Below are 22071 nucleotides of genomic sequence, written 5' to 3'. Positions count from 1 at the left end.
CTGGAATCATTTTTAAATCCCACTCACAGACAATTTATTGTATTTATTTCTCAGTTTGTAGAGTTAAACTCATTCATTCATTGGACTCATTGATCAGATCGATCATGTCACCTCGGTGGGGGTCGATGATCTCCACGGTGGCCGAGCTCCTTGGTCCCAGGACGGCGTTCTGGGGGTTTCTCAGCGTGACCGTGAAGCTCTCGTGGTTTTCTTCCAGGCCGTCGTCAATCAGGTAAATGTTCCAGGTTTTCACCTTCACACCTGAAGCACAACAAAAAACAGCTGTTAGACAGGGACTGCACGCTGCGCCACAACAGGTCACATGATGAGGCGGTGAAAGTCCAAGCGGCGGTCAGACCTGGATCGAACTGGATGAGACTCGCAGTGCTGTGAGTGAAATCTCTGCCAGCTTTGGCTGATCCTTCGTCCACCTGAAGAAGAAGACGTCAGGATTTTAGTCCAAAACAAACCGAGCTACAGCTTCCTGCTCGTTACACGTCGGCTTCACTCGATTCTCAGCTGTTTTTAATCTAACTCAGAGTTTGTAAAAGCTGGAGTCTTTCGCAGGTTTACCACAGCGGCTTGAAAACTGAGAAACGCTCAGGAAGACATCTGAGAGTCTGCGATTGCACTCAGACTTAAAACAGAATCTGAGCAGACAAATTGGTTAGGAACTTCCAGTTTTATATATTATAAACCAGGAGGTGGGTGAGGCGTGACCTGGATGGCGACGTAGGCAGGGTCAGCGCTCCTCCCGTTGCGCTGCACGCGGATCTGAAGTATCCCGGCCGTCTCACAGGTTCTGTAGCAGGTCGCCGACAGCTCCACTCGAGACCAGGACAGCTCCAGCCTGCAGGAAAAAGAAGAGGCTGTTAGAGTCAGACAGCACCCCCACCTGACCGAAGGTTTCATTTATGTTCACAGAGTAACCACGAGCAGACAGACAGGATGTGATGTAACGTACGTCTGAGGCTCTATCTGGAACTTTATCTCACATCATGTGTTCTCTAATTTAGGCGGCCTTAACTTCCTACTGCTCTGCAATTACAGTATTCCAAAAATACCACTGAAACTTTCTCACTTTCATCAACAAATTCTTTTGGCATGGGCGCTGATTTACAAACACAATTTCTCTCCACAAAACTGTTTTATTTGGAATAACTGCAATATTATTTATAAAAATAAAACTCTTTTTTTAAATAACTGGTTTAGTAATGGAATAATCTTGGTTAGTCAGTTATTTAGAGAAGATGGACTCTTTTATAATTACTCTGAGTTCCTCAGGAGATACAATGTACCGATAACGCCTAAAGAATTCTCAATAGTGTTCGATGCCATCCCATCTGGTCTGTCCATGTTACACAGATGCTCCCACAGTGCTCCACTACAGGTCACTCCCCCGGATGTGTTACATTCTTCTCTTGGCAATGTTTGCTTTTCCTCTCATAAGTCTATAAATACCAAAATAAGATCTCTCTTTCAGGATGCAATGGTCTCTGTTCCATCAGCCATATTTTATTGGGCCAATTTTGTAACAGATATTGAATGGAAAAAAGTTTGGACTTTACCACAAAGGTTTTTCTTGACAAACAAAATTAAAGAGATTTCTTTTAAGTTGATTCATAAGTTTTACCCTACCAAACAATATTTGTCCAAATTTATGGCTGAAATAAATGTAAATTGTACCTTCTGTCAAGAGCAACCTGAAACAGTTTCTCATCTGTTTTGGTCATGTAAATTTACGTGTAAATTCTGGAAGGATTTCCACAAGTTTATTACTGACTTTGTTCTCCCTAATCTTCAACTGTACTATAAGGATGTTATCTTTGGCTATTATAATTTTAAAGACAAGGACAATGATGCTTTCTTTTTTTATAAATTTGGTTTTATTTTTGGCAAAATTTCATATACACAAAATCAAAGTCCTCGGCAGAAAGCCTGAACTTCTTGTATTAAAAATGGAACTTGCACAATATATAAGGACAATCTCCTCATCAAAAAACACGAAGGCTCTCAAGACTGTTAACATCTGTAACCGATTGAAACTGCTAACTTGATTTTGGCTCTTGCAAACTTTTGTTTATTTTTGTTCCCCTTAATTTATTTTATTTTTTGTACTCACTTTTGTCTCACTGTCTTTGTCACTCTTTCTGTTCCTCATTGTACTACCACAATGTTATCTTTTATGTGATCCCTGTTTTACCTGACTGTATGTCTATAATGTGATAAATAAAGTAAAAAAAAAAAAAACTAAAAAAAAAACGTACGTCTGAGGCAACGCGCTGTTTCCTGCCGGATCTCTGAGGACAAACAGGAAGCTGTCAGACGTCACTTCCACGTCAGCGGGGAGGACGAACATCACGGCTCGCCGATCCACGTCACGCTGCGTGAAACGACTTTTGATGTACGACCCTGATGGAGCGAGAGAAGGAAGAGGAAGAGAAGGAAGGCTTTTAATCTGACTGCACGTGAGCGCTGCACAGGTGAGCCTGTGTAAGCAACCATCAGTTTCCTCGCACACCTGTGGCGGCGTTCTCCAGGTATCCTAAGAGTGGAGGTCTGCTGATGGAGAACTCGAGCTCCTCTGTGGGGCTGTCAGGGTCTGAGGCCTGCAGCTCTCTGCTGGTGATGAAGATTCCGTAACGGCCGCCGCCCAGATCCACCACGGTGCTGGGACTCCCCCTGGTGGTCAGAGTGGGAGGCGTCCGGTCGACCCAATCCACCTGAACACAGCAGGAAGTTAAATCAGTAACACAGAAACAGCGAGCACTTCAGGGGGACGAAGATCAGAGGAAACTGAGCAGCAGGAATCGAAAAGAAACCAAACGAGTCAAACACACGCAAAAAACTTTTTTATTTTCTTTAGGGAAACACTTCGTTTGTGCATCCGTCATCAACTCATCATCTCACTTCAAGACCTGAATGAACAGTTTAACAAACAGTGTTTTCTGGAACGTGTCTTCAGACGAAGTTCAGAGGAGAGGATGAGGATGATTTGTCGGTCATGCAGAGATAACAGTCGGGCTTCAGTCAGGCTTACGGCTTCCCAAGAAAGCGTCGCTCTTTTAGCACTTTACAGAAACTCAAATCTGTGGAAGCGACAGATTCAAAGGTGATGGAGGAAGTGACATCAGAAACAGCAGCATGTGACATCACATGTTGGCGGAGCTTCAGGTCATCCTTTGTCATCCTGATTTAAGATCTGAGCAGAGGCGGTCGGTGGAAGGCGCTTTTACGCTGCTGTTGTCATCAAACTGAGCACAAATCATCTCCCCCTCGTTCTCTCAGTGCCTCCTTTTCCTGAAAAGGCCTGCTGCACTTCATCTCAGGATTTTTATGTTCTGGATATTTCAGAGAACTTTGTGCAGAAGCAGCAGAAACTGATCAGTGTGTGTTATTTTACCCGTCTCTCTCTCTCTCTGCCTGCAGTTCAGGTGCCTGACCACCAGGTGTCACCGATGTCCTATGTATGAGTCTGTTCATGGATGAGTCTGCTTACACTGATGAAGCTTATGCCATCCTCTGACTTCAGCTCTTTTTTGGTGTGTGTAATTCATTTTCAGAGCAGGAACAGAACATCTGAATAAGACAAGGTCCTTTAATATCTCAGTGATCTGCAGCTTTTTCGGTTTCTAATATTTTAAAGAACAGAGGAAGGAGCCCAGTTTCATTCATCCGGGTCGCATCTGTTATGTCCAAACACAAACAGACATAAAATCTATGTCATCATCAGGTCAGAGATTTGTGCTGCAGGCATGAGCTGCTCCTCTGTGAGGGGATCCTCTGCTCTGCTGCTTTTCATGGATGCTCCCTGCTCTAATGGCTTCACACACACACACACACACACACACACACACACACACACACACACACACACACACACACACACACACACACACACACACACACACACACACATTTCACTGATATCCTTCTCACACACAAACTATTCGATGTTTGGTCCAATCACAGGTGGCCTCCAGAGTCTCAGAGGCTCAAGGCAATGGTGTTAGCCACCTGGCTGCCCGTCAGCAGGTAACCTGTGGGGAGGAATCCAACTCTGGGTCAAAATCAGGCTTTTAGTGGAAACCTGGAACTGGTTCCAGATCAGGACCAGCACCTCCTGTGTTTGGTCCATTTTCACTGCTGGAAGTTGCTGGTTTGAAGCCGTGTGCAGAGGTCCAGATCGTTGTTTTTTGGGCTCCGTCTGACCTGCTTTAGTTATTATTAAAATTTCGCGTTTCTGCTGTGAGATGAATAGAGTAATTCTACCTGTGGATTGAGCCACACTGACCTCTGACCCTGCAGTCAGTGTTTGGTTCTGCTGGAGTTTTCTGCCTGATTAAATTGAGTTTTTCCTTCCCACTGTCCCCCAGTCACAGGGGTCACGTGGTTGTTGAGGTTTACTTTGTATTATTGTAGAATCTTTACCTTATCAAAAAACCGCCTTGAGGTGACTGTTGATGTGATTTTTGGTTATATAAGTAAAACTGAACTGAAATGTTCAGACTTCCTGTGTTGTGTTACTTCCTGTTACTTCCTCTGAGTTGTGTTTTGCGTTCGTGGCTCACCTGTATGTCAAACACAGCAGGCTCCTCCCTCAGCTGCCCAAACTCCAGGTAGCCCCTGTTGTGTCCGTCGCTCGGCATAAAGTAGAACCCGTCGATCTTCGCAGGGCTGCTCGGGTCGTGTTGGTAAGTCAGGTGGAGGTCGTCCACGTTCGTCTGGGAGAACCGGGGCGGCGAGGGTAGCGGCGTGCCTCTCAGCAGCAGCTTCCCGTGCTGCGGCAGCTGCGTGATGACGTATCCCAGGTTGGCGGTGGTAGTGTCGGGGTCGGTGAGCTGCAGCTGGTCCGAAGTGATGGTCACTGTGGAGCCATCCTGCAGCCGGAGGCCAACGTTGCGGCTGAGGGTGGGCGGGATGCGGTCACCATGCTCGATGGTGAAGTGGAGGGTGGAGCTGCGAGACGAGTCACCGTTTGTAACAACAAAACTGAGGAGAGAAGAGTGGAAGCAGTTAGAAACTGATCTGATATTTAGCTTCAACTCAGTTCTGCAGCGCCTCCCGATGGGAGAACATGTTATACAGGACATTGTCCTCAGGTTGAGGCAGTGTCCCCCAAACCAGTGTGTGTCTGTGTGTATGTGTTTTGTCCTCTCTGCTCTTTGCCAACACAATCTGCCTCTCAGCCCTGCAGCTGACAAACTGCCCCAGGCCTACACACACACAGTCCTGGTGTAACATCTGGCTGCAGTAGCGTCCACGTTTGCCCAGGGACGGCCGTGCTCTGGTGCCAACGTTGTTGTTATTTTTCTAATAATACACATTCATCATCTGCTGTCACCACACACACACACACACACACACACACACACACACACACACACACACACACACACGTGTGCACCTGAGTCCTAACCCACATCATCAGTTAAAGGTAAATCCAGCCACAGCTCAAACTCAGACTCTAAAAGAGGGTGTCAAACATGTGGCCCGGGGGCCAAATCCGGCCTTCCAGAGGGTCCTAAGCAGCCAGCGTTAATGTTGAAGAATAAAAGATTTTCACATCATTACTAGTTTTTGATTGAGGTTAAATATTTGTGTTGTTCCATGACAGAGACACACTAACTAACTGAGACACGATGTTCAAACTGGTTTTTCTTCATCTTCTGACTCGTCGGGCTGTTCGTGATTTTAGCTTCGTGACCTTATTTTGATGTTTTCAGAAGTTAAAAAGGGGACATTTCCTCCTCCTTGAATATATAACTGTAGTGGTCTGAACTACATGAGACTGAGTTTGTCTGTGCCTTCTAAAGCTGACAGGCTTACGCTGATGAAAGCTGTTTCACCCCGATTCTGATTCCAGATCTGATTCCGATACTAGGAACGTGATCAGAATTAAAGGAAATCCAGTGTAGTTGAAGCCTAAACTCTAACTGTAAACCTCGCAAGATAAGAAATACTTCCTCTCAAAAGTCTGGAAATTACTGTCCCCCAGCAGCCAATCAAAAAGAAAATACACAAAATGAAAACATCAATAAATTAAAGTCATTTGTATAGCTCTAACATGAATGCAGGTGCTGAGGTGTGAGGTAGTAAAGAAAGTGTTCAATTATCAGTTATCCACATTCATGCACCACAGCTACAACCACTGGAGTCAGCTGATGGAGGAATCTAATCAGCGAAAGCAGTTATTAATTCCCGCAGCTTATCACAGGTTTTATTTCGTTCAATTGATGTTTGATGATAAATGATGACCTCACTCGCTATCGGTTCTACACAGCCACAACTTAAACAGACATAATCAGCTGGAGCTCCACAGGAAACACAGCACACTCTTTCACTATGCAGATGACACCCAACTTTCTGTGTGAAGCCAGATAACACACACCAACTACTTAAACTGCAGGGATGTCTTAAAGACAAAGACCTGGATGACCTCTAATTTTCTGCTTCTAAATTCACATAAAACCGAGGTTATTGTACTCAAACCTAAAATCTTACAAATATGGTATCTAACCAGATACTTACTCCAGTAACACCAGACCAGCATGTCATTCAGTGCACATATTAAACAAATATGTAGGACAAATGGAAGAACATTTGTGCAGGATCTCTAAAATTAGAAACACCCTGTCTCAGAGTGATGCAGAAGAACTAGTTCATGTATTTATTATTTCCAGGCTGGACTACTGTAATTCATTATAATTCAGCTGCTCTGGAAGCCGTCAGAGTGTGGCTCTCTCTCTCAGTCTTGGCTGTGATCTGATGGGTGTTCTGGAGCCAGATAGCCAGCCGGCTGGGGTAGCAGAGGTCTGGGTGACAAACCCGGGGTCTGCACACACCAGCATGCTCCCCTCCTCCTCCTCAAAACCCTAACCGCTGCCAAATTGGCTGGAAAAGCAGATAAACATACTGCAGCAGGGAAAGCCTCTCGTCTCCTGATGCTGAGCCTTTTTTCCTCTCGTCTCCGTGCCCAGTTTTCTTTTGTTGGCCAAATGTTGTGTGTGATAGTTTTGTGTGTGTGTGTGTTTGAGGGGGGGCAGAGAATTCCTCCTCAGCCTTTTATTCATCATCACAAACATCCATTTTATTCTGTCATTGTGACTTGTATCTGGACACAAAGTGATTTAAGGACTAAAATATTCTTCTTGACAATTACATTTCTTATTTAACAACAACAAGGTTTTAAAACTTCATAAGACCTTAACCACTCTGAAAGCATCACTTTTATTTTGAAAATTCACTGTGTTTAATAGTTGCCATCTGACATATGCAGGTTGGTCAGGTTCCTGTTGGTCCTCAATATCACTCAACCTCCTCCTCGTTCTGTTTTGGAAGCTTCTTCTAACCAGAACCTGCAGCAGGAGGACCGTTTGTGAGCAGAACCAGAGCTACCACCTGCAGAACTCAATTCAATTTTATTTATATAACGCCAAATCACAACAGCAGTCACCTCAAGGCACTTTATATTGTAAGGTAGACTCTACCCACCCTGCATTCAAAGACAAAAACACAACAATCATATGACCCCCTATGAGCAAGCACTTTGGCGACAGTGGGAAGGAAAAACTCCCTTTTAACAGGAAGAAACCTCCGGCAGAACCAGGCTCAGGGAAAAGCGGCCATCTCAAGTTGAGATTCAGTGTTTCGACACAGTGACGGAGTTTCAGCAAGCATCTTAAATCTTTAATGCACGGTCAGAAAAGAACCTCCAGGAAGTGTCCTTAAATCAAGGAATTGGTCCGGAGAACACTAGCAGATGACCTCGGAGGGCAGGTGGGGTAAACTTAAATATACTAAAGAACACACCGTGTGTAACACACAAACACACAGCAACGGTTTGAAAGCTGACAGATTGCACTGTAATGGTTCTTGGAAAAAGAGCAGAGAGAAAACCCGGAGTGTTTGTCTTTTTTTAAATCAGGCTCCGCCTTCACCTGCACAGCGGCTGTCATTAAAAGAAGCTGCTCTGAGCTCCAACTCTCACCTGAAGGAGTCAGCCTCGGCATCATGGCTGTTGTCGTGGGTGTAGCAGACTCGGTGCGCAGCCACGTCCAGCTGGGTGAAGCTGAGTAGCGGGACTCCAGGCCGGTGGACGGCGTGGACGAGGCCGTGACGCGGCGGGTCAGACACCGTGTAGACCAGCTCCTCGGGCCGGCCAGTCGAGTCTGATGCCAGCAGGATGTCAGTGTTCAGGACGACACGCTGCCCCTCCCTCAGGTGCACTGGCCTGCTCAGCACCACGATGTCCCCTGGAGGCAGTCAGAGGGAGCGTTCAGGTGTCAGAGGGGACCGAGCGATTGCCTACATAATACATGTGACAGTCAGGGCCCAAGTTCAACTTTTCAACTAAAAAGCACCCAGAGGAGGTGAGGCGGCGCCCTCCACAGCTGCTCCACCTCCCCGCCATTAATTATTCAGCAGCCGAGGAGGTCGGCCATTTCTCACCTCTCTGTTCCTCCAGGATCACAGGGCGCCAAGCCAGAAGGGCCGCAGACCCACGGCAGCGTGTTCATCCGACTGGTAAAACCGGCAGGAAGGGGGCGCGCTCAATAATGAATGAAACAGGGCCACACAGGGCCCTGTGTGTGTGTGTTTGAGTGAGTGTGTGTGTGAGTGCGAGAAAACATGAAATAAAATCATGACCTGGATAAAAGTGTTACTGCTGAATTCTCTGCATTGAAACTCTCTGTGACCTCTGACCTTTCTGCATCACGTGCACAGAGATGAAGAAGCTCTGAGCCGGAGACTCGTTGTCCAGGTCGCTGAGGGTGAAGCGGAAGCTGTCGTGACCTTTAAAGCCGGCTGCGTTGGTGGCGGCGGTGTGTTGGTACCACAGTCGGTTCATCTCCACGTCGCCCTGTGTGAAGTTCTGACCCGCCGTCAGCTCGTTCCACCCCGACGTCGTCTGCGGGCGAGACGCTCGGATCAGGAAGAGACGCGGCAGGAAGACGAGTCACCTTCAACGTCTCACACCAGCCTCAGGTCACAATTTAATCAGGAGGATTTAACACCTGCACAAACACACACCTGACTTCCTGTTTCTGCCACTTCCCCTCCCATCCTTCATTCCTCTCTTCCCTTTCTCTTTCCGCTCTTATTCCCTTACTTTATTCTACCATTTGTTGTCTTCATCCTCCCTTCACTCCTCCTTTCCTTCATTTTCTCCTTTTCTAATTATTTTCCTCCTCTTGATTCCATCCTTAGTCTTTCAATCCTTCCTTCCTTCCTCTACTCCTCTCATCCTCCCTTGTTCCTTTCTTTTTCCTTCCCTTTCCTCCTTTAATTCTTCCTTCTTTCCTTCCCCCCTCCTCTTTAAACTTTTAACCTGGAAACAACTCAAACTGAAATCTTTGCTTATTATAGAAGTAAAACTCAGTAAACACACACACGCATGCACAAACACACACACACACACCTTCAGCTGCAGTTTTCCAAACCGCGGAGCAACATTAAGGAAGTAGTACACCTGTTCTGGGGGCGTGTCCAGGTCCTCAGCCTCCAGAACCACACTGGAGATCACCCTGAGCTCACCTGAGTCCACCTGCAGTCCAGCATTCCTGAAACACCACAGAAGAAAATTTCTCATTACGTTTGTGGTCAAGCACATTTTTCTGTTCTCAGCATGCTCATAACTTCCATCCTGCATGGAGTTCAACTCAAACATCTGTTTAACTTAAAGTTAAACAGATGTTTGAGTGCCCCCTCCTGGCAGATCTGTGTTCAGAGTGAGACAAAAGTTCACTTAAACTTGTTTCCTGTGCAACAAAACTGCAGACAGAGAGGAGGTAATGACACTGACCCTCTAAGAGCATCTGTATGTCACAACACCAAGAGCGAACCAACATCTCTGAGGTGAAGTGCAGAGATGAAGCGCAGAGGTGGAGAACAGAAAATATTGGTCTGCTTCAGCTTCATCTTTTAGCTGCACTCTGGATGACTTTAACAAAAAATATTTCTGACTTTAAAAACATCTTGCTTTATTTTTATCATCAAACACGTTTCGCCCTACAGGACTCGAAGAAAACACGAACAGAAGCCGTTTGATGTGAGTCACGAGCAGGAGGGTGAAGGTTTGTGTGAGCAGGCTTTTCCTGTAGGATGGTGGAGATGTTGGTGGTGCTGGTGGTGGGGTCTTTTTTTGTTTTTTTGAGGTGGGGCGGTGTTGAACATCAGGAACCATCTGGCTGCTTCTTCACTCGGAAGTAAAATCCACGCAGGAGTGAAGCTGCCACGTCCATCCTGCAGGAAACGGGAAAACAAGGCGGCCGGCATCTGCCAAGTCTCTGTGTTATTTCTGCCTCGGCGGCCTTTACAGCACCAGCTCAGCCTCCGCCAGCAACCTCCACCCCCACCAACACAGCTGATCTGGGGACGGCGCAGGGGAGGGGGTGAGGGACAGTGGGTGGGAGCCCAGTCAAGGATGCAAATTCACAATCAGTGGAATGAAAACACTAAGGATGGGGGAGGAGGGGGTCACAGGTCACACGCACCTACCACCCCCTCCCCAAATGCTCTGGATTACACAGCAGCTGCAGACAGATGTTAAACCGGACGTCTGCTGACAGTTCAGGACTTAAACGAATATCCGAACACCCAAACAACACAAAAAATTCTAAACAGCTCAAAAGGTGACGCGATCGGAGCCGGAGAGATTTCTGAATTTCAACTTTTAGGGTCCAACGCTCAGACTGCAGAGGAACAACAGAGGTACAGGTGTGAGGTGGAAACACCTGGACTGAGCATCACACATAAACTTTTATTTTTAGAGTTTTTACGCCGTATTAAGAATTTACTGCACTTGTTTCTGTAGCAGTTTGTGACAGTTAAACGGATTTTTGCTGCTCTGTTGTCACACTGTACAGGTAATTCCCCCTCCCTGTGCAGCAGTGCCGCCTGCTGTGCGGAGGCAGAAGTTTCTTTCCATAAAGCTCAATCTAATCCAAATTATAGTAGGTCCATGTGACGAGAGGAACTAAACCCAAAACATTTCAACTCCTTCACAGCTTCTCTTTACTTCCTCCCTGAAAACCTTTAAAGAGTTTTAAATCTCCTCACATACAAGGTCTTAAATAATCAGGTCTTATCTTAATGACTTTATAGCACCATATTACCCCACTAGAGCACTGACGCCTTACTTCTTGTATTTAAGTATTTAAAAGTAGAATGAGAGGCAGGGCCTTCAGTTTTCAAGCCCCTCTTCTATGGAACCAGCTTCCAGTTTGGATTCGGGAGACAGACACTAGCTCTACTTTTAAGATCAGGCTTCAAACTTTCCTTTTTGCTAAAGCATATAGTTAGGGTTGGATCAGGTGAAGCCAAATCCTCCCATAGTTATGCTGCAACAGGTGTAGGGTGCTGGGGATTCCCATGATGCACTGAGTGTTCCTGTGTGTTAACACACCTCTGCTGCATGTAATTAACTTTTGTCTTCTACTTGCTGACATCCGTGTTTGGTCTCAGATAAAGGAAGGCAGTCTTAGATATTTCTGTGTGACACCATGTTTCTGAGGTTTTTAGGGACAAGAACATTAACTTCATAACAACGAGAATAAATGTGTGTGACAAATTGAAAACGATGTTCAGCAAATGACACAAAACCATCAAGAAGAAAAACATTTTGCAGCAGCTGCATTTTTAATTCCTGCAGCAAAGTCACAGGAAATGTAAAACATGTTCAGCCTCCTTTCACCTGATTTTAATTTCAGACCCACAGGAAGCCAGATCCACATCAGGGTGAGCAAACACCACTCTGTCTGTGTGTGTGTGTGTGTGTGTGTGTGTGTGTGTGTGTGTGTGTGTGTGTGTACTTGAGCAGTCGTGGTTTCTCGTCGTTGACCAGCAGCACGGTGACCTGAACTGTTCCCTCGACTGCATGGACACCATCTGTCAGCCGCAGAGCCACGGCGTCCTTCAGGGTTTCTGTGTCATCGTGCATGTAGACGATCCTCATGCCTGCAGGAGGAAAACAGAAAATATGGAGCAGTGTGTTTCTGTGAGCATGTATTCATATCTTTGTGGGGTTAAAAAATTGGATGTTCCCACTGTCGCCAAAGTGCTTGCTCATAGGGGGTTCTCTGTATCTATTATTGTACGATCTACTGTACAATATAAAGCGCCTTTAGGCAACTGTTGTTGTGTTTTGGTGCAATATAAATAAGAATTTAATTGATGTTAACTATACTTATGGGGACTAACATCCTGGTCCCAACAAGTTTGAAGGCATTTTTTAGACTCAAAATGTGGGTTTTTTTTTTTTGTTTTTTTAATCGACATTTAGGAATCACTGTACAATACCACCAACTTCAGCAATTTGTTACTACATGTATTTCAAAATGTGATTTTAGTGACAGGGTTACAGCTGGGTTATGATTAGGTTTAGGGTTAGGCATTCATTTTGATGGTTAGGGTAAGGGCTAGGCCAGTAGCTCCCCAACTTTTTTTGGTAGGCCCCCCGTTGTTTTACAAGAAAATCTTTGCGACCCCCCCTGCCCGGCACAAACACATCCTCCAACCACACACATATTTTTTTTCAAACTCCATTGCAGTTTATTTCACTCCTCGAACCTTTTGTAAGCAATTAAACAAATAAAAATTAACTGCAATAAATTACAGGTAGCAATAAAATGAACTAACTCTTACACTACGTCCACATGTACACGAGTATTTTTGAAAATGCATCTTTTCCTATGCATTTGGGCCTTTCGTCCAAACGTAAACAGTGTTTTGGATCACTGAAAACTGAGATTTTGAAAAACTCCTGCCAGTGTGGAGTTTTCAAAGTCTGTTCTTGCATTTACCTGTGGACGAGGAAAACGGAGATTTAGTCACGCAACGTCAAAGGTGTGTGCCTTTTTTGGCATCACGCTGTGCGCCACGTGATGTTTACGTGAGATGCATTTCTACAATGGCGAATAGAGACAAAATACTGTTGCTGTTAATCTGACTATCTGCAGTTTTTACATAAACACACGCAGTTACTGTCCCTCCATTTAGAAAGACAAAGGCGTCAGAGTGAACTTCGGAAGTGGCTTCTACGTTCACCACAGACGCTTTCACAACCCAAATCCCGACGCCAATGTTGTCGTCAGTTTTGAATACATTTAATTTTTTTAAAATTATGTATGCTGTATGCATTTGTCCATTCCTAAGTTGTGAGTCTACATCAGGCATATTTAACAGCGCTGTGACTTATGATTATGAATCACTCAGGCTGATTTTCAGTTTATTTATTGAATAAACTCTGGCCAAGGGAGTCAGTGAGACAAAATCCAAAATACTGTCTTTAGTTATTAACATTTGAAATGATGAAGGTGTTTGAAAAGTAACACAAAATTAGCTGCCTTTCCAGAAAAACACAAAAACTTTTCAGTACTTTACTCCCAGGCGTCTAGACTTCTGATTGGCCAACATTTCTTCACAGTTAGGATTTGGCACATTCTTGACAGCGTTTAACTTCATTTTTTTTGTTTACATGTGGACGGAGATATTTTTTTCAAAACTGTACATGTGGATGGGATTTTTTTTTTTTTTTAACGAAAATGGAAAATCTCAGTTTTCAAAAATACCCGTGTACCTGTGGACGTAGCCTTAAATAACAAAAACAAACCATCTTTATGGTGTGATTATTTTACGTGGTTGTTTTTTTGTTTTTACTGTGTAAGAATATTCAACACTGCTGTCAATACAAAAAATTACTCTGTGCAAAATGGGTCTAAAAACATAAACAACTGTGGGATACTGTTTGTCTGTGATTTGGGGCCAAGGTATTCCTGCATGCACTCTCCGTGTATGCATGGGTTCTCTCTGGGTACTCCAACTTCATCCCACAGTCCAAACACATGCAGTTAGTGGGGATAGGTAAACTCTAAAGTGCCCATAAGTGTGAATAGTTGTCTGTCTCTATGTGTTAGTGAACTGTCCATTGCATACCCAGTCTCTCGCTCTAAGACAGCTGGGATTGACTCCAGCCCCTTCGCGACCCTGATTTAGATAAGCAGAAGCAAATGGATGGACCAAAAGCATTTTATTTTTTAGATGGTTGGGAACACGGCCCTGCTGCTTACCCTCTCCGAATATGAAATAAAAAGCGATTATTGCTCTTGTTCAAAGTCATCCTGGTTCAAAGTGTTTGAATGATGATCATCTGTATAAAACACCAATAATCTAGAATGTATTCACATTTTACTGTCACACTTCCTGTTTGAGTGACTGCCTCACCTTGTCGGAGCTCCTGCAGAGTGAAAGAGGTGACAGAGAGGCTCCTGTGCAGGAGGTCAGCTCCCGCCTCCGTGCCGTGGATGCTGTTAATCAGGCTGCCGTGAGCCGGCGGCTGCACCACAGTGAAGGTGAGCAGCTCAGGTGGGGCGTCCAAGTCAAAACCATCCAGTATGGATGGAATTAGCTCCCTCATCCCGCCCTCTTTTACCTGCAGAGAACAGGAGGAGTGCGCCCCCGTGAGGCTGTTGGGATCATCGCAGATTCAGTTTCAGTCAGAGAAATCGTTTTACTTTGACTCTCGTGTGAATTTTGTTTAGTTTTTATTGTTATTTTCTCTTGTTTGATGTCACAATTACAGCTTTGTCACCTCAATCGGGGGGAGGTGACAATGTTTTTAATAACCAGTCAGCTGTCTTCAAGTCATAGCTGATTGATGACCGATTACTGATCAGGTCTCAGGTGTACGTACGGTGAAGTTGGCGAGCAGCAGCGATGGTGTTTCGTCATTGGTTGGTTTGATAATGATGTAGAAGGAGACGGGGGCGGAGCGATGTAGCCCGTCGCTCACACTGATGGACAGCTGGTCGACAGTTGGCTCCACCCCTTTGTGCTCCGATTGCACGTAGTTGATGAAGCCAGAGGTCAGGTGTTTGAGAGTGAAGGATTCTGGGAAAAGACAAACATTAGAGTGAGATCTGAGTTGGCTCCCCGAGGTTCTGCCCGTGCACCGCACACTGACCAACTCGCACTCCCGCGTTGCTCTTTTCGGAGCCGGGCATCGGCTGCGTGTTCTCCAGGAAGCCGTGAAGGGGAGGAGTCTCCAGGTGAAAGACGAGCTGCTCAGGGGGACTGTCTGGGTCTGACGCTCCGAGGACCCCCCCGCACAGACAGATAGAAGAGCCTTCATCCACCACCAGCATGGACTCGCCTGCGCCAGGACACAGCAACACCTTCATTCTTCATTTATCAACTATGCTGCTCGCCACACTGACTGAGCGCCTGATGGTGGATTTCAACTCCACTGCTTCCACACATGCACGCCACGCAGTAAGCACACCGTCCACCGAGATGTCCACTCGAAGCACACGGGAGCACTGGCTTATTTTCTGCCATGATGTTGAAGCCCACCTGAGCCACTAGCACAACTCTGGGCTGGACATGTTGTACACAATAGGTACAGGTGTAGATGTTGAGCTGCCAGCTCCTCATGTGTTAGCGGACGGTTCATGCAGGCGAATCTGTCCATTCTTTCACTCCCACCTCATCACACTTTACCCCAAACTGAGATCTCTCACAGCTGGAAACTAAACCTGTTTAGTTTCTAACTAAAGTTCAGGCATCGTTTAATAATCCTGTTTTTTTTTATTGAGTGAAACTCAAACAGGACCAGGAGCAGAATTCCTTCCACCTGCAGCCTCCACCCCCCGTTTCCTGCAGACAGGAGCGGGTCTAAGCCTGCTGTGTTCAGTTGGAGTATGAACACTGTGGGCGGATGTGAGTGGATGGGTGTGAGCATTAATGAGGGACAGTCCTGGATCTGGCTGATAAACCAACGTCGTCCTAAAACAGGAACACGTGGATGTGAGGCTCGCTCCACTAAGGCTCTTATTCTGTGTCTTTATTCACTGCTAATTAATTAGACCAAGAACCCCCCACCCAAACACCAGCACCACCACACGCGCATGCACACACACACACACACGCACCACCCCACCCTCGGCCCTGAACTGTGCGCCGGTGCCGAATGAGCAGGGAGACCCGCCGGCAGGATTACGAGTCGTCCCGCCGTCGGCAGCGCTAAGCTGATCTGGCTGCTGAGCTGCGGCTAACACGTCTCCTATTGTGAGCACGAAATGGAGGTTCTGTCTTTTGTTTAGTTAAGACGCTCATTGTCCGCTGTCCACACACACACACGGTGAGATAATCTCTCAGCCGTGTGTGTGTTTTCATGTAATACCACCAGACAATTAGCAGATTTCATTTAAAACACATCAGTGCCAACCTCGTTAGCCGGCTGACAACACACACACACACACACACACACACACACACACACACACACCAAGTATCAGGCCAGTTTAAACAAAGACCCCAGCAAGTGTAAACTCAGGGCTCTGTCTCCAGAATAAACTCTATGCTGAGTTTAACTTTAAATCTTTAAACTTAGAGATGATTCTGATTTCGGTTTCCTGAAGCTCGACAGGATCAGAGCACCAACCTACAGTTACATTAAAACTCGGCCAACCCCCAAACTGCTCCATCTTCTCATCTGCTGCCTCGATGGTTAAACCCTGGTTCATGAAACTGTAATCCTGGGGATCCCAACACAAGGTCCGAGGGCCAGAATCATCCCGGCAAAGACTGAAATGCGGCCCACGGGATCTCATTAAAAAATGGGAAGGAGGGCATAAACTTTTTAATGTATTTTCATAAGTTTCACAAGTTTTTCCTTTTGGGTAAGGTTGGGGTAGTCATGGGTTAGGTTAAGACCTTGCCCATGACTACTCACACTACACCAGGGGTGGGCAACTCCAGGCCTGAAGGGCCGGTGTCCTGCAGGTTTTAGATCTCACCCTGGGTCAACACATCTGAATCACATGATTAGTTTGCTACCAAGCCTCTGGAGAACTTCAAGACATGTTGAGGACATAATTTAGCCATTTGAATCAGCTGTGTTGGTTCAAGGACACATCTAAAAGCTGCAGGACACCGGCCCTCAACGCCTGGAGTTGCCCACCCCTGCACTACATCAAGGTAATGAAGTAATAAATAGACAGTTACATGAAAGAAAAGTCCCCGTTTTTAACCACCTACTGTAGAATTTTCTGGCTTTATAGTGAGTAGTTAATGCATTGTTAAACTTCATTAGACTGACTGGAAGGAGAGTTTCTTCGGTCTGACCCACAGTGTTTGACATCCCTGCTGTAATCAAGCCAGCAGCAGGCTGACAATGCAGCTCACAGCAAAGTGTTATTTGTGAGCTCAGAGGACGGCTCATTTTTACTAGAATGGTTCTGATTTATTGCCCTGAAATAAAGCATCGTGTTCACATTTCACTCCTGATTAGCATCATTTCTGGGGAATTATGCGCCGTTTGTAAAGGAACCACCGACTAACAACACAGACCTGCTGTTTCTCATCTCCCATCATCTCCACCTGTGACAGGTGAGTCACTGAGTGCAGCTACCTCACAGTTTAAACGTCTGTGACCGAAAATCAACCCAAAGAACATCTTCAGGATTAAAACAGAGAAAATGGAGACAATGCACAGATGATGTCTCTACTGTGGAGGAGATTATCCACACACACACACACACACACACACACACACACACACACACACACACACACACACACACACACACGCGCTCTCTCTCCTGAGAGGATGATCATTCTCACTGCTCACAGCCAAAAACAGGGATTGAAGAGCTCCATGGTTATCAATGGAGACCAGTGACCACTGGGACACACACTGGGAAGACTGGGAGACGGTGTATGTGTGTGTGAGAGATGTTAGCCCCCCTTGCCCCTCCCATTACAGAGTGTGTGTTGGACTGATAGGTAACGGTGTGTTGTTGGTTAGAGAGGATTAAGCACACACATGCGCACACGCACACACGGAGCCTTTCAGTGGGAATGAAAGCACAAACTTCCCTACAGTTCACAGATGTAAACGCAAACACAACATTGAAAGGACATTGTGTGAACGCCGTGTGTCAGCTTCACTAAAATCTGGCCAATCCTGAAGGAGATCAGTGAGCGAACATCAGCACAGTTTTTTAATGGTTTTTGTTATTTTTGACATTTCTTTATTTCTGCAGTTTAAATAACCACAAACCTGTTTCCTGTTTGCAATAAAGTAGTTTGATAACAGTTTGAGTTTTTTTGTGGCTCTGGTGCTGTTACAGAGGAAAGTTAAGGGCTTCTCTCTGATTGGTTCACTCACACAGATCCAACAGGTGCGTCCGCGTGACATCGTGAATGAGGCTGTTGTGTAAACTGTACACGTGGTTTTTGTGAATTTGGTGAATCTTACCCAGAGTGACAGCAGGGACTTTATCGTTGACAGGAAGAACTGTGATGTTCAGATCGTAAACAGGAAGTGTACCATGGAGAGGAACAGGAGGGGGCGGGGCCTCCCCGTGGCAGCAGCTGTCCGGCCCTCTGGCCTCACTGTCGGAGATGATGAGGGTGACCGTGTCGAACACCGGCTCAGGTCCGATCTCCCCGCCTTAAACAGAACAGCATGTCCACAACAAATGTTTCTAAAGAACTGCTTTCGTTTCATTGTATTTCATTTATGAATGCACCATGGGTTAGTTTCTGCTTTCAAACCTACTTCATAACCCATTCAAACTTTTTCCAGAGTTCAGCCAAGGCTGGTTCCCTTCCTGCGGAAGGAACACACATTTTTCCTACGTGCCGTGAACGCAGCCTGGCCTGCTCACCTGTGTGGGCATAGTAGATGTGACCCTGCAGGACGTCCTGCTGGGAGAACTTGTCCACAGTCACGCCGGCTCGCTGCAGCTCTCCCCTGCTCGGTCTCCGGGCGAGCATGTAGGTCAGCGCGGAATCGTCGCTGTCCCGGTCGGTGGCCGACAGGTAGTCCACCGTCACCTGGACACGCCCCCCTTCCTCGCAGCTCAGCCCCCCTTGCAGACGGGCGCCCAGCTGAGGAGGCTCGTCGTTCATCGGCAGCACCTGAGGACGGGGGGGTGGGTTACATTTCGTTTTTATTAACCAGCTAAAAGTCCCGGCTGTGTTTGGTCTTTTTTACACACACACACACACACACACACACACACACACACACACACACACACACACACACACACACACACAGTCATCGCTCTGGTTTCTCTCCGCGTTTGAACTACAACCAGTGAAAACTCCTCACAGTTCACTGAAATAGGAAACTCTAGAAAGCAAACATTCACCAACATCAATGTCAGTCACATCTGCTGACCCCTCCCACTCTGCTTGCTCCTCCTCTGCATTGCCCCCTGGTTTTGTGTGGGCAGGACTCAATGTTTACAGGTGTTAAGCAACACCTGTAAGCACTGAGCTGATTGCTATAAAAGGTGGTCATGCCCTAACACGCTGACCTCTTCTGATTTAGGTTGCTGTGTGTCACCTTGCTTTTATCCATAAACTGTCCACTGAGACAGACTGTCGCTAGTTAAACACTCGGGTGTCTCTTTGTCTCCCTGTCTTAATCTGTGATTTTTTAACTGAAGTTATCCCGTTTCGATTTCTGCTAGTGTCTAAGCATCCCGCCCACAGTAGCACCTGAACTTTTATAATCAGCTTCTTCTTCACTTGTTACATGTCAGTAGAAACCTTTGAGTGCTCAGCAGGTGACACCTTTATTCAGTAGATTCACCTGAACGTGCAGGACGACGTCCACAGAGTTCAGACTGTCCGACACCTTGAGACCAACGACATCCTCAGTGGTCTCAGAGTCATCGTGGATGTACCTGAAACACAGAGACGCCGTCACGCTGACCTGTGACCAGCTCCTTAGTCAAACATCGGTGACATCAGCAGCTTCTACAAACACTGATGATGTTTAGAGCCCAGATTTTCTGCTTTTTAAATGGAGACTACTGAACCTCTTGTGAACTTTCCAACAGCGGTAAGCCAGGGGTAAAGGTCAAGCACAATACTGAGTCTAATTTAATCTGAATAATTACACAAAGTAAAACTCAATAAAAAGCTTGAATCTTAATAAATACAATAAAATCAAACATTAATGTCATAAAATAAACTGGCACAAAATAATTGCGGAATAAAAATGTTATTAAATGTACAAAAGAAAACGATGAGTCGACGAGTCAAAGTCACGTGTTGACAGAGTCTGCCTCTAATCATCGCATTAACAAAGAAATTCTTAATATATAAAACATGAAGCCTGGTGTGGGTTTCAGCTAAAACAAGAACCTGGCTTCCGAGTATAAATATAGTAAAATAGAAAGATTACAGCTGCTAATTACAGAAATACTCATAGTCACCTAAGGACAACTGGAAAAAAATGTTGGATGTCTTAAACATTCAAAAAAAGAAGAAACTTTCTGATTTTCGTGAACTTTAAGAACACAAACTGCTGGCTGGTGAGTGACCCGGGGTCCCTGAACACCACACGGTTACAGCCACCGGCTGGTTGGATTTTACGTGACTGGCGCTCTTTGCAGGGCGAGGTTTCAGAAGAACACGACAACAGCAAAAACAGCAGCATCACTCACAGGAACAAACTGCAGCGTTTCTATCTGACGTGTGTGCTGGAACAAGAAATCATACATCACCTACAAATGAATGTGAGACGAGCAAAAGCAACAAAACAGTTTTGCAAAACAGGAACAATAATTGGTTTAACTAAACGTTCAGTGGACGTTTAAAACAGAGGTGCAGGTGAAACACTTTAAAGGTGACCTACCTGCACACTCTGAGCTCGTTATTAGAAACATGTTTAATGTGAACGCCCACCACTCGAGCAAGAGGTACATGACAGGAAGTGAGGAGTAGAAAAGCTGGCACTAAATCCGCTCCGTGCTTTCTGCTCTAAGAAACCAAGACTGACTGCAAACAGTCGACCACAGCGCGGTGAGCGGCTTCATGATCACCTGAAAACTTCGGAACCTCTGAAACCGAATCCTCTGAAATCAGAAAAACCCTCCGGCGTTACATCACCGGTGAAAACACACCCATCTGCTGAAGCAGCGGATAAAACCAGAGAGCTCTCAGAGTGATCGCTGAGCTCAGATCACCATGGCACGTCCAGAACCACCTGACCCGGGTCTCACCTGATGCCCAGCCCTCTCAGTTCCTGCAGGGTAAACCCGCCTCCCTGCTGCAGCGCTTGGCCCCGCAGCTCCAGCCGGCCGTGACGAGCCGTGCTCCGAATCTCCACCCTCAGCGCCTCCTCTCGACTGTCCCGGTCCCGGACCAAGAGGTGCTCCTCCGTCACGAAGGCCGCGCCACCCTCCTCCACCCGAAGCAGGTTGGTGAAAGCCTGAGGAGCACAGAGAGATTCAGCACGACGTCCACAGCACGGTCAAACCAGAGGCTCCGCCTGTTTGACCTCTGACCTCTGGCGCCTGGTCATCGACAGGGGTAACCGTGATGTTGAAGATGAGGCCGGAGACGGTGTCGCCGTGGTGATCGCTGACTGAGAAGACGAACTGGACGAAGAGCGACTCGGGCCCAATGTCCTCGACCGGCGGCATGAAGGCCACCTTCATGTGGTTCACAGCATGCTAGGAGAAAACAAGAAATTTACATCTTAACCTGCAAAAGCCCAACCCATGCCAACCTCGCCAGCCACGCCACTCTCCCCTCCAGCAGCGACTCCTTCATATGTATTAGAATCAAGCAGGTGCTGCATACCTGAGTGAAGGACTTCAGCACGGGCGCTGTGTGGTCCTTCTTCATGACGTTGGTGCTGTCGGTGTAAAACAGACGTCCTGCATCCATCAGGCTGAAAACGAATACAAACACGATAGTTAGTTTCTCAGTCACAGGGTCTGCTCTTTCTCCTCTGTCAAAGCTAAGCTGGCAGCCGGGTCCTTACCCAGGATGTAGCGGGCTGAAGCAGGGCTGTGTAATGACATAGGTGAGGTCAGCATCTGGGTGCTCTCGGTCTGTGAAGTGAAGGTGAGCCTGGGTGATGTAAACCACCTCCGTCTCCTTCACTGTCAGCGAGCGGACGCTGCCGGGAACTTCGACTGGCACCTGGTCCTCCACCGGGAACACGTGCACCACCACCGTCTGCACACGGGGAGGAAGAGGAAGGAAGAGGTGAGAGGAAGAGGAGGTCTCAAAGCGACATTCAGACTTGTCACTCTCTCAGAC

At 46.5% G+C, this 22071-nt stretch overlaps 1 protein-coding gene across 3 annotated transcripts in view; it reads right to left on the bottom strand.

Annotated features, from left to right (window-relative positions):
- frem1b (Fras1 related extracellular matrix 1b) overlaps positions 1-22071 on the bottom strand; it is a 47224-nt gene that overhangs the window by 2858 nt on the left and 22295 nt on the right. For all 3 annotated transcript variants that reach the window (XM_085449254.1, XM_085449253.1, XM_085449252.1), the window contains 20 exons: positions 21791-21987; positions 21607-21697; positions 21309-21476; positions 21024-21232; positions 19607-19700; positions 18672-18924; positions 18260-18454; positions 14963-15151; positions 14693-14889; positions 14224-14431; positions 11814-11958; positions 9422-9563; positions 8707-8911; positions 7991-8255; positions 4572-4992; positions 2522-2723; positions 2268-2412; positions 721-850; positions 359-431; positions 112-261 (listed from right to left, as the gene is read on the bottom strand). In XM_085449254.1, the coding sequence (XP_085305380.1) occupies positions 112-261; positions 359-431; positions 721-850; positions 2268-2412; positions 2522-2723; positions 4572-4992; positions 7991-8255; positions 8707-8911; positions 9422-9563; positions 11814-11958; positions 14224-14431; positions 14693-14889; positions 14963-15151; positions 18260-18454; positions 18672-18924; positions 19607-19700; positions 21024-21232; positions 21309-21476; positions 21607-21697; positions 21791-21987 (3679 nt within the window). The remainder of the gene's footprint in view (positions 1-111; positions 262-358; positions 432-720; positions 851-2267; positions 2413-2521; positions 2724-4571; positions 4993-7990; positions 8256-8706; positions 8912-9421; positions 9564-11813; positions 11959-14223; positions 14432-14692; positions 14890-14962; positions 15152-18259; positions 18455-18671; positions 18925-19606; positions 19701-21023; positions 21233-21308; positions 21477-21606; positions 21698-21790; positions 21988-22071) is intronic.

The sequence above is a fragment of the Copadichromis virginalis genome, linkage group LG23 (genome assembly GCF_057382275.1).
Source record: "Copadichromis virginalis isolate Kocher_CV1m ecotype Utaka linkage group LG23, C_Virginalis_male_GT1.1, whole genome shotgun sequence".
Classification (NCBI taxonomy): Eukaryota; Metazoa; Chordata; class Actinopteri; order Cichliformes; family Cichlidae; genus Copadichromis; species Copadichromis virginalis.
Note: the sequence above shows the minus strand (reverse complement) of the source record. Positions and strands in the feature narration are given on the sequence as shown.